The sequence below is a fragment of the Lissotriton vulgaris genome, chromosome 5 (genome assembly GCF_964263255.1).
Source record: "Lissotriton vulgaris chromosome 5, aLisVul1.2, whole genome shotgun sequence".
In the NCBI taxonomy this organism is placed as follows: domain Eukaryota; kingdom Metazoa; phylum Chordata; class Amphibia; order Caudata; family Salamandridae; genus Lissotriton; species Lissotriton vulgaris.
In genome coordinates, this window is record NC_141693.1 from 1591421377 (window position 1) to 1591435668 (window position 14292).

Consider the following 14292-nt stretch of genomic DNA (forward strand, 5'->3'; position numbering starts at 1 on the left):
TGACGAGCGAGCCATTGTTCTTCGAGCTTGTCGGTCCTGAATCTTATTTTTGGAGCGGAAAGAGGCTCAGGCGGAACAGTCTTTGGCCTTGTGCTCCGGTGAGAGGCAGAGGTTACACACCAAATGTAGATCTGTATGGGGAAATTTCGACTCACATTGAGGACACTTCTTGAATGGCGTCCTTTCCATGAGCCAGAGAGTAAGGCCCAAGTAGGCCCGAAGGCCTTCGTCGACGACCGGAATCGAAGACTTCGAAGTGGGGAAGAATCGCTTTGATGTGGAGTGCGATCGAAACAATACCGTCGAACTGGGTGAGGATTGCGCGCCAAAGAAAATTTGGTTCCTAACCGGAGCGCAGGAAACGCATCCGAGCCAGATGGCGGGAAAAACAATCTGAGGATGGAGACGATGTCCATGCGCAGTATGGTACAGTGGAGGAGTCACCCATCTGGTGACTTCCAAAGAACTTTTCAGGACAAAAACAAACTGTAAACATCCGGGCCCAACACTAGGTGGCGATCTATGCACAGTGTGCAATCTGCAGCTCATATGCCTCAAACATGCTTTTACTAATGTTATCTCTTTTAGAGGAACTAAAGGTCACACGTGTACTGTGAAGTACTGGTGTAAGGTGATGTCATAAGCAAAGTGGGGTTATGTTGGCAGACATTCCTCCTAGGGTGCCTGGCTGTGTATGCAAAATCCTGTGATTTCGTCTGTGATGCCTTTAAGGGGCTGTAATTGCAATGCATTCTAATGATCCACAAATGTGCTGAGTACTGTCATTCTAAAGTGTGCGTAAACATGTATTCTTGCTGCTGCACTTAGGTGAAGACCCCAGACTGCTAGCCCTTAAGATGTAGAGGTGCATACTTTATGGTCAGCAGGAGATGCTCAGTCAGGGTCATGTGTACCCATTTTTAATGCTTGTTGAGGTAATGGGGTGGGTCGCCACTGGGATGGTGCCAGTGCGCAGGGCCCACGCCACAGGTTATGTTCAACTGATTGCATTGGGGGCAAGATGATGTGCATATATGGGAGTGGTGGTACTAGACCCCCACCCCCACAGGAGGGGTGGGGATGTTATGCAATGTCACAAAGTAATTCCAACAGCTTATGTATATTTGTATATTGGTGCATAGTATTGAGTAGTGTGTGTTTTTAACAAATGTACTCTTAATTTTATAAAGCAAAGTACAGACTGGACAATCAATTATTGAGTGTTATTTTTGGAAACCTGCAAATAGCGATAACTAGCCCACACCACCTCCCTTGAGTAAGCCTCAGACTGCTCTGCAACGCTACCCACTGAGAGTCAGGCGCTACAATTGGGTGTTTGGTTCCCAGTGAAGGACAAATGTAGTCATGTTACTTGTGCAGGCCTCACAGATGCTGCCTCGTTTTCCAACACTACGGCAGTCTCTCCATCAGAGAAACAACATATAAATTGAGGTTTCAATGGTATCACACACTGGTCCGTCTCGCCGCAGTCTACCTGGGTACTTACCATCTCTGATGGCGTTGTAATGGGGACACAGGGGACTGGTCGTGCAGAAAAATTACTACATATTGGAAGGAGATTCTGGACCATAGTAAAAACACTGTAGGCTACCCACTTCCGGCCTCGTATCTCACGATCATCTTGGGTGTCAGACCTCTGTCCTTAGGAAGCTTATCAGTTATCTGCTCTTAGCGGTGCAGCAACTTATAGCAAAGGAACGGATATCAAACAACATAACTAGGACAGAGACTCTCTCATGCGCATAGAATTCACCTGCTTCAGCCCTGTAAAATTTCAGATGCTCCAGCTTTTTTACTAAAATTGGCCTTTGCACCCCATATCACTGTATCGGCCAACACTAGTTGGAGAGGAATGTCATGCCCCTTTCTCCGCGCAGGGTTCCATTGCCCCATCTCATGCCCTCCATGCAGTGAACCAGGACCTGTACTTACCTTATTTGTTATACAACCTTTAAATATATATGTGAAGGGTTTTCCTTTTGTCTCGTTTGTTCCTTTCAGTGTACCCAATCCTGAGTTGTCGCTAGACTATCTAATGAGCATTTATTAGATGCTATTTCACTGTGACCTACTATTTCTTCTACGTTTCTGGTGCTACTTTTTTGATGCGTAACTACTTGTGCAGATATGACTCATGCTATTGTGTTAATCTGACATAACTGCCTATTGTTCCTATGCACCAACAATGACACCATGATGTGTTTGTTTTGCCTTTCTGATATACAATAAAAAGACCTTGAGTAAAAAAATATTCCACATAAGAACTACACACATGCAGCTTTCCAAACACGCCTCAATCTTGCCCGCAACATTCATGACTATTTTATCAGTGAGACTGAAGCGCAACTCCCTGGGAATAGTTCTGTTCCTGATGTTGCAAACCTGATCTGCGAAGGTCCAGTTCAAACACCACTCAAACTGTTACAGAAAATTCATGGTCAAGCTTGTTAAAGGCCAGGAGGCAAAAACAGCTTTATTTTAAAAACTGTACAAATCCGTATCCACAGTATAAACACCCCGCCCACCCAGATTTTCTAAATAGCAAAAGATGATATTTTGTAAATTAGAGTTAAAAACAAAGTCCTCGTTTTTCACAATGTTTTGTCTCAGAATTTAGTAGCAAAGTTGGTTTTGCATAGCACATTTGCCCCTCACCTCCCTGGTGATGAAGCGCGGGTAAAGACCAGGGTCAGACAGTTCATCTCCATCACTGGAACAGCCAGAAAGTAAATGGTTTAGAAACCCCATCGATGGCACAGTCCAAAGGCCGGTGGGGCACCTAGGAATAGTCGAGGGTGGAGTAATGGGCGGGGAGTTGTTTTACCAGCAGGCTTTTCATACCCATAGTTAAACCAGTCCATTACCTGGGAGTTAATCTCAGTCTACAGACCAACCAATGGTCGGGTGATTTACCCTGTCCTTGAAACTCTCAGCAGGGATAAACTAACTTTTCTTCCCTCTATTTGAAGAATCGAGAGAAAATGCTAAGCCCAGTCCTTACATCAGGCTAATGACAGCAGTATCCCATTCCCAGTAGTTGGATCGATCCTTAATAAGAGATTTCTCTCTGGCCCCGCTGCAATTGGACCAGCCAACAGCAGACGTTCACACGAGTTCAGGGGGAAAAATGGCATCACACTTGTCTGAGCTGTTCAGTGGTGGCAAGAAGACCAGAGAGGCGCAAAGCATCCAGCAAACATGTTCTCTAAAAGTCCGTTATTCAAAAAAATTAAATAAAGAATAAATAATTGATTGTTGCTCCATTCATGGGCCTAGAGACATGGTGTACCATGGTAGGTGAACAGATGGGGTCTCAGACTGCTAGGCGGCTCAGTAACGTGGTGAATGCCAAGGAGCAGCCAGAAAGCTCAGTCACCCGGTCCACCATCTCCTGCACGGCTGGAAGTGAAGGGTACTGCAGGGCAGCGCCTTTGGTGGCCAGCACTACCACTTTCAGGGCATGACATAATGCGTTGCTGGAGGTGGTCACCTGCCCCCGCAGCTCTGGGGAAGCTAGCAGGCGCGCTAGTGTGTCACCGATGAAGACCAGCTTGTGCGCTGTGACAATGACATACTTGCCATGGGAGATGAAGACCTTTGGTGGCTGGTTGCCGCGGACGCTGGCAAAGAATGAGTCTATGGCAGTCAACAAGGTGGTGTAGTGCCCTTGGCACTGCCCGGCATAGAAGTGGAGGAGCTGCAGGTCTTCAAGTGACGGATCTGGTGACCTCCCTCCAGGGTTATTCTGCAACAGAGAAACAAAAAGTGAGAACATTGAACTCTTTACCAGCTAAGATCAGACATTCCCACTGCCAATGCAACATGAACCGTCAACTGAGAGGCAAAGAATTCCCATTACTGCTTTACCTGTAAATTGAAAGAATTATCCACTAGTTTAACAAACTCAGGCTCCCTGGTGTGGGAGAGGCATTTTCTGCATATTTTGGGATGATGAGATGGGGTGAGGTTGCTTGCAGGTCAGATTCGGAGTTAAGGGACAGTATCTGGTTTTAGAGCCTTGACAAACAAGGGCTACAGACCTAATTTGTAAACTTAGCTATTTCTAGAGCTCTCAGATGTATGTGGTAGTGTGGGGGAGAGGGGGTAAAAAGATGTCAAGAGGAAGCACACTGGATGTTGCCACGGCTCATCACTGCTCTTTGTGCCTGATGCCTTTCAGGTACTGAGGTATTTCCCCCTCGCCAGAGTAGCTATCACCCCTCCGCAACGCACTAGAATCAGCGGAGAGCTTCCCAATGCGTGTCTGGTCCATTCAAGGTGCTTTCATCATATACCAAGTCCACTATTTTATACACCCTCTCGCCCCAAGGACCCACAACCTGGCCAGGTACTTTCTTCCATCTACGTCTCACCACAGCTATTAAGAGATAAGGACAAGAAAAATTGCCTTCTCGATTATTCGGATACTCCTAGTCTTTACAGTCTGTCCTCTTCGCAACTGACTGGAAACGGATTTCCCAAAACAAAATGCTGCAGAAAGGACAAGAAGTATGACAGCGAGAAATTCCTGACCAGGCTGCAAGCAAAGAGCCTTTAAAGACCTTCTTGGCCAAAACCTTAAAATAAAAAGCATTTGGAGTGGCTCATTTAGTTGTCCTACTGGTGTCTACAGTGAGTGAATGCCTCTCAAAAGCCACAGGTGCGGTCTTTGCTCTGCTGGGGCTAGCATGAACTCTCTGTGGGCATAGTGGGAAACAGATACAGATGTTTTGCCTATGAACCAGACACGTTTTTGGCAGAGTAGTTCCACGGTGCAGTGGTGCTGACCCGGATAGGCAGAATAAGCCTAAAGACTGGGCAAAGCCATTGCTCTGTGCATTTGTGTACACCTCCGAGTCTTTCAATAGTTTTGATTGAGTAAATCTCTGGAAACAATGGCGCCAAATTAGAGCTCTGCGGGAGGCAGGTATCAGTGGCAGCTATTGATCAAATTGGTCAAAGATTAAAATGTCAAAATCAACCTGGGCAGAGAATCCATTCCAACAGAGGCGTGCGGCAGGGCTGCATGCTCAAGAACTTGATGCTTTGCTGCCAACATCTTAAGGCACGGCGTAAAATACTCAATGGAGACAATTTTAGTTGAAGATATAATGAAGTCCAACGGTATAGTGATTATCATGCGAATATGTACATTTTGGTCAATTGCTAATGTTTTATGCAGAGGATTATCATGTGTTATAGACTGACAATATTGTTTATGTGGGTGGATGCAGCCAAATTAAATTATTAAATGTTATTTATAGGTCCCTGGGGAGTGTTCCTCTCCTTAAATTTCTCAACATTTAAGGAAGAAGGTAAATGATGCATCCAACATTGGTAAAACTGTCCATCGTGTTGCCTAGTTAGGTACTCGATTCAGAAAAGGGGGTGGTGATGAACAGAGTGTCTGAATTAAGCGGACCACTCTTACCCAGTCCAAAGATCAGGGCTTGATCCATCACCGTTATTTAGCTCACTGCCCCATCCCAGCTCAGAACATGGCTATATGCAAATTAGTCTGATATGCCAGAAACCGGTCCCCGGTAGCTTGTTTCCTTCCCAGTATAAGAATTGGCTTGGTAGTTTGGTCTGCCCTGTTCCCATGATGCACTGGGCCAGGGTCAGACTAATTTGCATATAGCCAGGTTCTGAGCTGGGATGGTGCAGTGAGCTAAAAAACGGTGATGGATCAAGCCGATCTTTGGACTGGGTAAGAGTGGTCTGCTTAATTCAGACACTCTGTTCATCACCTCCCCCTTTTCTGAATCATTTTTGTCCACCATAAGCGTGGAAGGGTATACTCAGATGTGAGTCCCTAGCTCATTGCACCATCAGGATTCAAGCAAGCCGTGCCGAAGACGGCTGAAATGCCAGAAACCAGTCCCCAGTAGCTTGTTTCCTTCCCAGTATAAGAATTGGCTTGGTAGTTTGGTCTGCCCTGTTCCCATGATGCACTGGGCCAGGGTCAGACTAATTTGCACATAGCCAGGTTCTGAGCTGGGATGGTGCAGTGAGCTAAAAAACGGTGATGGATCAAGCCCTGATCTTTGGACTGGGTAAGAGTGGTCTGCTTAATTCAGACACTCTGTTCATCACCACCCCCTTTTCTGAATTAGTTAGGTACTCAGCAAGTCACACACGCATCATCAGACACCTTAAGTGTTTGCCATACTAAAGCACAATTTGCAGTCAGGAATTCATGGTAGGGCATGCATGGCCTTCTAGGCAGATGAAGACTGATTTAAGGTGGGACAAACAAATAATTATTTCCTTGGGCAGATTAAAGTGAATCGCTTATTTTGGAATGAAAAGAAATACAACAGGACAACAAACCGCTATGTCTTTGTGGAAGGCGATAAAATGGACTTTATCTCATGTAGTCAAAAGATGTACTTTTCCTTGGCGAGGTGACTGTTGCCAGAAATGCAGACTTCGAGGTGACATAATGATGGCCACAAGAAGCCTCCAAACTAGAAAGGTGTGTGCATGACAGAAGAGAACATACAATTTAAACCACATTGAACAGCGAGGCCTGTTCTGAGCCAAGAGAAGCAAAATAACAATGAAAATGAACTCTTAGGGCCTCATTCAGCTCTTGGCAGACGGCTTACTCCTTCACAATCATGCCGGATATCCTGTCTGCCGAAATATAAACCCAATTATATCCTATGGGATTTCTATTTCAGCGGACAGGATAGCCGTCACCGGTGTGACGGAGTAACCCTTCCACCAAGATCTAAATCAGGTCCTTAGTCTTGAAAGAAAAGTGTTCCTGATACTGGGCTGGATACTTTACAATAAATCACTCAAAGGCTGGCATTAAAGGATGCCCTTAACCCCTTCGATGCTCATGACGGAACGGTTCCGTCATGACCACCCCCGTTTCCATTAGGGCTCAGCCCCCGGCGGTAAATCGTACCTGCACGGATGTGGTTAATGTTGCTTCTCTCTCTACAGTACCCAGTAGCAAAATCTAGACTCCTTGCTCTTATACTGCCTAGAGCGTGCCATGATTAAACTTCACTAGCAGAACTCGCGATGACAAGCTTCTTGCCTTAAATGCCAAAAATTCGAATAAACAGGTCTTCGGGAAGCCTGCTCTGAAGTTCAGCAATGGAGGGGAAAAATGAATATCTAACTAGTCCTGCTTGCGTCACCCCCTACTCTGTAGCTGATAAACACTGGATTCTCATGGCTGAATGTCACTAGTGACCACTGACTGGTTAATCATTCACCTACTGGTCTCATTTGTAGGAAAGCCCTAGTACTAGCTAACTCGACAATTACTCATCCACAATAATTTCACCATCGGGAAATGTGGGAAGATAATGCTTCTGTCTGATAGGAGGAGACACCAGAACTAAAACCAGTTAAGACAAAACAGGGCTACCACCGCCTTCCTGAATTATTCAGCATACTACTGCTGAAAGAGAAGGATACGGAAAGGTCTCTAGCCAGCCCAGCAGGAAAGAATTCCTGAAAGCAGGCACATCCAACGCGGAGCCACAGCGGCTGGAGCCACTTTGGAACCAAGGTTGACCTGGTGAAGACTGCTTGTTTGCAATCTTACTTCATGTGGATAACCAGGTTATCTGTCACTGATTGGCTCCAAGTCTGGACGCCCTTGTCTTGGGGAGAGCACCTCTCTTTCCAAGAGGTTGCAGCCTACTTAGGAAGTATTCTTCAGGCAGACAGGAATATAGTCCCAGTGGAGTGAGGCTAAAGGAAATCTGTCGCTTAATGTCTGTCCACTGACTGAAACTGAACATGTATGTCATCACAGTATACTTCATCTGTCGCTCAAAGTAAGTGGCGCCGACCCTCGGTGTAGAGAAGGTAAGGATTCAGCGACACCCCCTGTCGCTAAAGGTCCTCGGCACAGTTTGTGAGGGTGGGGTAGAGAGATTCCTCAGTTCCCTGACCAGATGCGGTATGGGACACCAAAGCAAGCTCACACTGGATCCCTCATTGTACGCAAGCCTGCAGCTGCACTTGTCCTCGCAGTGTCTAGTGAAGGGCAGAACAAGGCCCCATCATGCTGTGAAATACAACTGGAACTGTTACAAGCAGCACCGGCGAGAGCACAGAACATTACAGAAACAAGAGAAAGGGTGGCGAGCCTCGTTCTCTCGTGCTTACAAAGAAGGCTGGTTTGTCAGGAGTACAGGAGCCAAAGTTGAATTCTCCAGGTTAATCATAAACACACCGATGGATACAGGCACCTCATACATGCAGCTAAAGGTTCTATGCCTGGTCAAAATGCACTGCTTTCTCTTTTACAATTAAACTTTTTCATCGTCCACGATGTAGGCAGCAAGATTCGACACAGAAATATAGAAAACGTCACAGTTGATGCTTTTATTTGAGCAGTGTAAAGTCTACATCTGCCTTTTAGCGGGCCTTCATTCTAATAGAAAGTTAGCTCTATTATTCTACATTTGATATTCCTCCATGCCCAGCTGCCATGATGGGCTGGGGTGACAAGAGTAACTTAGTTAGTTAGTTATTAAATGTATAATGCGCAACAGCTACCCAAAAAGGGTTTCCCAGCGCAACAATGAATGATATCTGTAAAGGATGCACCTGGTAGGGTGATTTCGTATCCAAACTGCATGTCCCTGGCGTACGGTGGGTAGTTTTAGTACCCGTAGGCGCTTGGTGGGTTGCATCACTGTGGATTCTCCCAGCCTTACGGTGAACACGTACAACTTTTTAGGTCTCGGACCGGAAAAGCTGGCTTGCCAGCTTCCGGTCAGAGAATTAATGATTTTGAGTACGGAGCTTGAACCCGCCTCTGTACTTGACCTCTCCTCAATTGGCTGGCTTCCTAAACGGAGGCCAGCCATTGGAGGAGAGATCAGTCACTCCAATGTAGCCCCGTCCTTTTCGGATTTGGGGGCGTGATTTTTTGCGTTCTTTAGACAGTGACGTTGTCCGTCACTCAGAACAGCAAAACACGCCCCCAAATGCGAAAATGACCATGCTTTCTCCGAGGCATTTCTGCTTTGCCTCGGAGAAAGACGGTGGTGGTTTCCAGAGCTGCTCTGAGCTGCTCTGCTCGTCCCCCCTTCCCTCCGCTTTCCTTCGTCCAGCTCTGTCCTTCCCTCCGCACGCAGCTCCGTCCCCCTCCCCCATCCCTCCGCCCGCAGCCCTTCTTCGTCCCGGTCCCGCTCCCCCCCTCCCTCCGCCCACAGCTCCTTCGTCCTGCTCTGCCCCCCCCTCACTCTGCCCGCAGCTCCGTCGTCCTGCTCTGCCCCCCCCTTCCCTCCGCCCGCAGCTCCGTCGTCCTGCTCTGCCCCCCCCTTCCCTCCGCCCGCAGCTTCGTCGTCCTGCTCTGCCCCCCCCTTCCCTCCGCCCGCAGCTTCGTCGTCCTGCTCTGCCCCCCTTCCCTCCGCCCGCAGCTTCGTCGTCCTGCTCTGCCCCCCCCTTCCCTACGCCCGCAGCTCCGTCGTCCTGCTCTGCCCCCCCCTTCCCTACGCCCGCAGCTCCGTCGTCCTGCTCTGCCCTAGTACGTTCCTGAAAGACAATGGGCAGCTTCAGTTGTGGACACTAAATGGGGAGAAAAGGTCCAGGTCGTGGCATGCACCTCGGAGGATTTCCGAGTCCGGGTGTGCTCTAGTGGGGGGTGGTGTCCTGCGCCTAGCTCGCACAAGTATCCCTAGAGGCGGAGGCGCTACTCTTTGCCCTGTTACTTGTTCATCCCAATGGGCCTCCCTTGAAATGGCAAAAAGAAACGCCATCTTCTCGAAGGGTGTAATGGAATCCCGGTCACCCGGTCTGCTTAATTAAAGGAGCGTTCCCACTTCCATAAAACCGCGCTTAATTGCAAAGCAGCTCACGCTCCACCAGAGGTGACAGTAGCCCCAAATGTACCTTTGCTCGTGTTATTCAAGGAGCAGCTCCTAGCAGTCAATCCGAACAAATGGCACAATGAACCTTTTCTACTGCCCCCCTCGCCCCCCCCCTACTACCCCGAGATGCCTTAGCCCCCCATACTACCCCGAGATGCCCTCGCCCCCCATACTACCCCGAGATGCCCTCGCCCCCCATACTACCCCGAGATGCCCTCGCCCCCCCATACTACCCCGCGATGTGTCGCAATTAAGTACCAGAAATTAGCAACTTCGGTAATTTCGTTTGTAGAAGAATCTTTTTACACAAAGCGTGTTTCTATTTGCGAATGAAGAGGTAACATATCTTATCAGTGTTAAATTATATACAGCGAGCTGTTCTGTTCTTTTGGTGAATGCTTGTTTTAGTAGCCGTTCAACCGGCTCAGTATCGGCATATTTTAATTTAACGAACCAACTCGCCCTCAGCAATGAGGGCGAAACTTTGCAACAGGGGCGTTAAAAGCGGGCGGGAAAGGGTTAAAGGGGCTTTGATGAAAAACTGAGCTCCCAGAATGCATCATCGGTATGTGGCGGGGGGGAGTGGGGGGGGGGGGGGGGGGGGGGAGAATGAGTAAAAGTATAGCGGGGCTAGGGCAGAGTCATTTGTACTTAGAAATACCGGTTCCACTGACCCCTCACAGATAGGACAAGGGCCTGTTTATTCTCTCATTGTTTGGCCAACTCGGACCGAGTGTGACGGACTCCCCCCCCCCCCCCCATCCCCACTGACCTGCATGGAACAGTATAGGCGCTGGCAGTAGGGGTGTGAAGACTGCCGCCGACCCCCAGGATTGCTATGCTGCAGTTCAGGACAAGAATGAGCAGGCAAGAGGGCTTTACAGTGTGATTGATCTTTTGCGTTTGCAAGGCATTCAAGGTCAGGGGTCAAACGGCTTCTGGAAAAAAGATATTGCTGTTAACTTTTCGTCCTGTGACTGCAAAGAGAGGATTTTGTAAAGTGACCTATCTGGGGTCAGGGAGTGTGAAAGAAAGGGTAGTAGGTTGGGATTTCTTTTCTAACACCCAGCAACATTTGAACACCTGGAAATAAACTGGCACATAATTAAAAATATGTCCGTATGAAGGAAAGCGCACAGGAGGCACGTTTTTAATTCTAAAGTGTGACGGAAACAACGTTTCTGATAGGTGCGAAAATGAGAAATATTCCCTGAAAGTTGACAAACGTATAGATATTTCAGTTAAGCTGTATGTTGTGCAAAGTTATTGGGCATTTCAAAGCAAATGTGCAGTTTGTAAATTCAGTGCGCTTCCACGCGATGCCCAAGTGATATATGTGCAAATGTATGCTCTAAAATGCACCCTCGCCTCATACCACACACTTACCACTCTGCTGCTGCAAGGGTCCTCCAGGGCCCAGCCAACACCCCCCCCCTCCCCCCCCCCCAAAACCCCCCCCAAAACCACAGGAAGCAGACCCTGCCCCTCCACCCCCACCCCCACCCTTGGCTCCTCAGGGCCCGGCCCCTTCCCACCATAAACCATATGTAGCAGCTCCTGCCCCTCCGCCACACCCTGGCTCCCAAGGATCCGGCCAAAACCTGACATGCCACCGCACAGACAAATAACCTGAGCGCCGCTTGGTCCGTAGACAGTCATGGCTGCTGTCCCATTACTCATCTCTCTGCACAAGCCCACCACGGTCACTGCTGCAGACCACCTCCCCCCCCCCTCACCACCACCACCACCACCACCCCACCCCCACGCGACAGCCCCACTCAAGAGGACCGTGCGGGCGGGGCAGCTGCTTCAGTTGGGGTGAGCCTGGAGCCAGTCACTTCCACGAAAAGGGACCTTTGTCCGCAAACCAGCCGTGCCACGCATCGCTTGTCTCGCAAAGGGAGCTCTCTCTGAACACAGACCTACAAGGTGGCTATGCTGTTGTTTTATTATAGCGCAGGCTTCACCCTTTCAAGTTTCACACCGTTGTACAAGATTTAGTAATAACACATGGAAACAACACGGAGAAACATGTCCAGAAAACAAGATAACGGGAAGGAGTTAGTGGAACAACTTCTGTGGTGCATAGAGAGTCTGAAACAAAAGCGCATTGCCAGCATTTGGTGCAAAAACTCCAGAAATGCACTCGCTGATCTTTAAAGCGAGAGCAGACAAAGCACAGCACGGAGACGATTTGAGGGGTTAAAGCAGCACAGCTAGCAGCAACGAACAATCGCACAGAAAGTCAAGAAAAAGCCCCTGATTCAGAGTTTGCGAGAAGGAAGGTGCTCTGGATCGTACTTGATAAATAAGTATACCGTAGGGTCCGTTATGCGATTAATAACACTTATGACAAGTTTATGGGGTATAACATGCTGATTTTAGTGCTTACTGCACCAAAATCGGAATGTGCGCTCAATACTTTATACTTTTACCCTGTTACACTCCGGCAGGTTTAACCTCACAAAATTTAAAGAAGGAGGGATATTTAACACACCCAGTGATTACTAGGATGAGTAAATAGCACTCAACTCATAATTCCGACCACTACGCAAACACGAGTTTTCGTAGTGCTTGGAAAATAAAGGTGGCTAGTAAGCATTTTAAAGTATACAGCTTCACTGCCCTCATGAGCACGTCTTCATTTCACCATTCACATGAGTGTGTGTGTGTGTGTGGGAGGCTCGCTCTGTGTGTGTGTGTGTGTGTGTGTGTGTGTGGGGGGGGACTCTCTGCAGTGCAGCCACAGAGCATGGGTCACTCTTGGCATTGTAAATGACAATGCAATTTATTTAACGATTAAGCTATTGCAATGTAAATGACAATGCCATTTATTTACGATTTAAAAAAAAAAATGTCATGAGCAATGCCAATAGCTCTACCTTTAATAATGCCGAGACCATTGCATTGTAAATGCTTGTTTTACTTTGCTGTTGGGAAAGTCACCGGATCAGCCATCTTGAAATGCTAATATGTTGAACACCAAGACCCACAGGCATGTGTGTGCACTGTGCACTTCGCCGTGCAGATTTTTCCAAAGCCATTGTCTGAATGAGTGCCTGGATTTCCAACATGGTGATGCACCAACGTGGATAAAGGAATAGCGCTACGACTTGTGATCACTGATGTGCACGGCAGCATGCAAGAAAACAAATACAGGAGCACTCTTTGGCCCCGTGGTCTGTGTTCTTGTTGATGCTAGCGCTATAGGTTCATCCCAGTGGGGAACAAAATGAAATCTCTTTTCACCTTCTGATCTGAAAATATTGATTGTTTGATAAAGGGTATCAACCTTCTGAACAGGACAAGCGCCCTAGATAGGTGTGGCTGCATGTGCTTGGATAATGGGGACTTAGTGGTACTTGTATTGGTGTGGATTTTTGTTCTCTTTGGGTTGGCACACCTAGGGGGACCTAATACACGGCAGTCTGGTATACTAATGTGTACACCGATTGTTGGGCTGCAGCGTTTCCCTCTAGTATTCTTTTTATGAGAATCAAGAACTGGGTTAGAACATTTTCAGGTTCTTCAAAATGCACCAAACTTGCTTGTCAGGAATTGGTTTGGTTCTAGGACCCTGGAAGGAGTGCGGCATGACCGCAAAATGCAAGCATCCAGCAAAAAGGCAATCAATATTTTAAGGATTCAATCAACAGTACTCCGATGCTGTTTGATTGGCACCAAGGCAGGAGTAGCGCCCTTGCATTGCCTTCGGGATCCTGGTGGAAGTGCATCCTGTGCTGGAACAAGCTACTCAATGCTTTTCCTTCAATCAGTCCACCCAAGAACATGCAGCAGCAGGGCACTCATGCGGACAAACAGTGCTGGTGAAGACATTTATACTGGCAGCAACCGGCATCACCTAGGTAGCATGTGCACCTTGAACTGAGCTCCCTCACCCATGCAGGAAGTCTTCCATCCTGCACTGATTCAAGGATGACCGGTGGTCCAGGTCACATCTTCGACATGGACAGGAGGCGGCTGCTCAGAGACATTGGTCAAACTGACCATGTATGGAGAATACGGTTCAGGTGCAAGGACAACAGAGTAAATACAAGAACTAGTCTGTCTCCGGTGCCTGTACAAACGTTAATCTTTATTTTTCTTCCTGTTCACTTCCAGTTTAAGACTGTTCCCCAAAACTGACCTGAAGCCAATCATCTGTTACCTTCCACAAGCGCAGGCTCTGCATACCGGTTGCAGCAGCCAGCTGCTAGTATTGGGTATTTTGCCCCATAACATCCCTGATGATGATCTGCTTTACTTGGCAATCCTACCTCCTGTGTCACCTTTCAAAGCTACCTCCTGTCTGAGGTCTTCCACATGCTGTGTCACAGCTTCCAGGCTCTGCATTCCTTCCTATCCTACTGCACAGTAATCCCCGCCATCTTGCCCCAGGTGTAACACTCTACAGTACTTC

General features: G+C 47.9%; 1 protein-coding gene across 1 annotated transcript in view; it reads right to left on the bottom strand.

Moving 5' to 3' along the window:
- Positions 1 to 2468: 2468 nt before the first annotated feature.
- Positions 2469 to 14292, bottom strand: part of EFS (embryonal Fyn-associated substrate) — a 78177-nt gene continuing 66353 nt past the window's right edge. Inside the window, exon 6 of the mRNA XM_086923712.1 lies at positions 2469 to 3766. Within this exon, the coding sequence (XP_086779838.1) occupies positions 3335 to 3766 (432 nt within the window). The 3' untranslated portion in view covers positions 2469 to 3334. The remainder of the gene's footprint in view (positions 3767 to 14292) is intronic.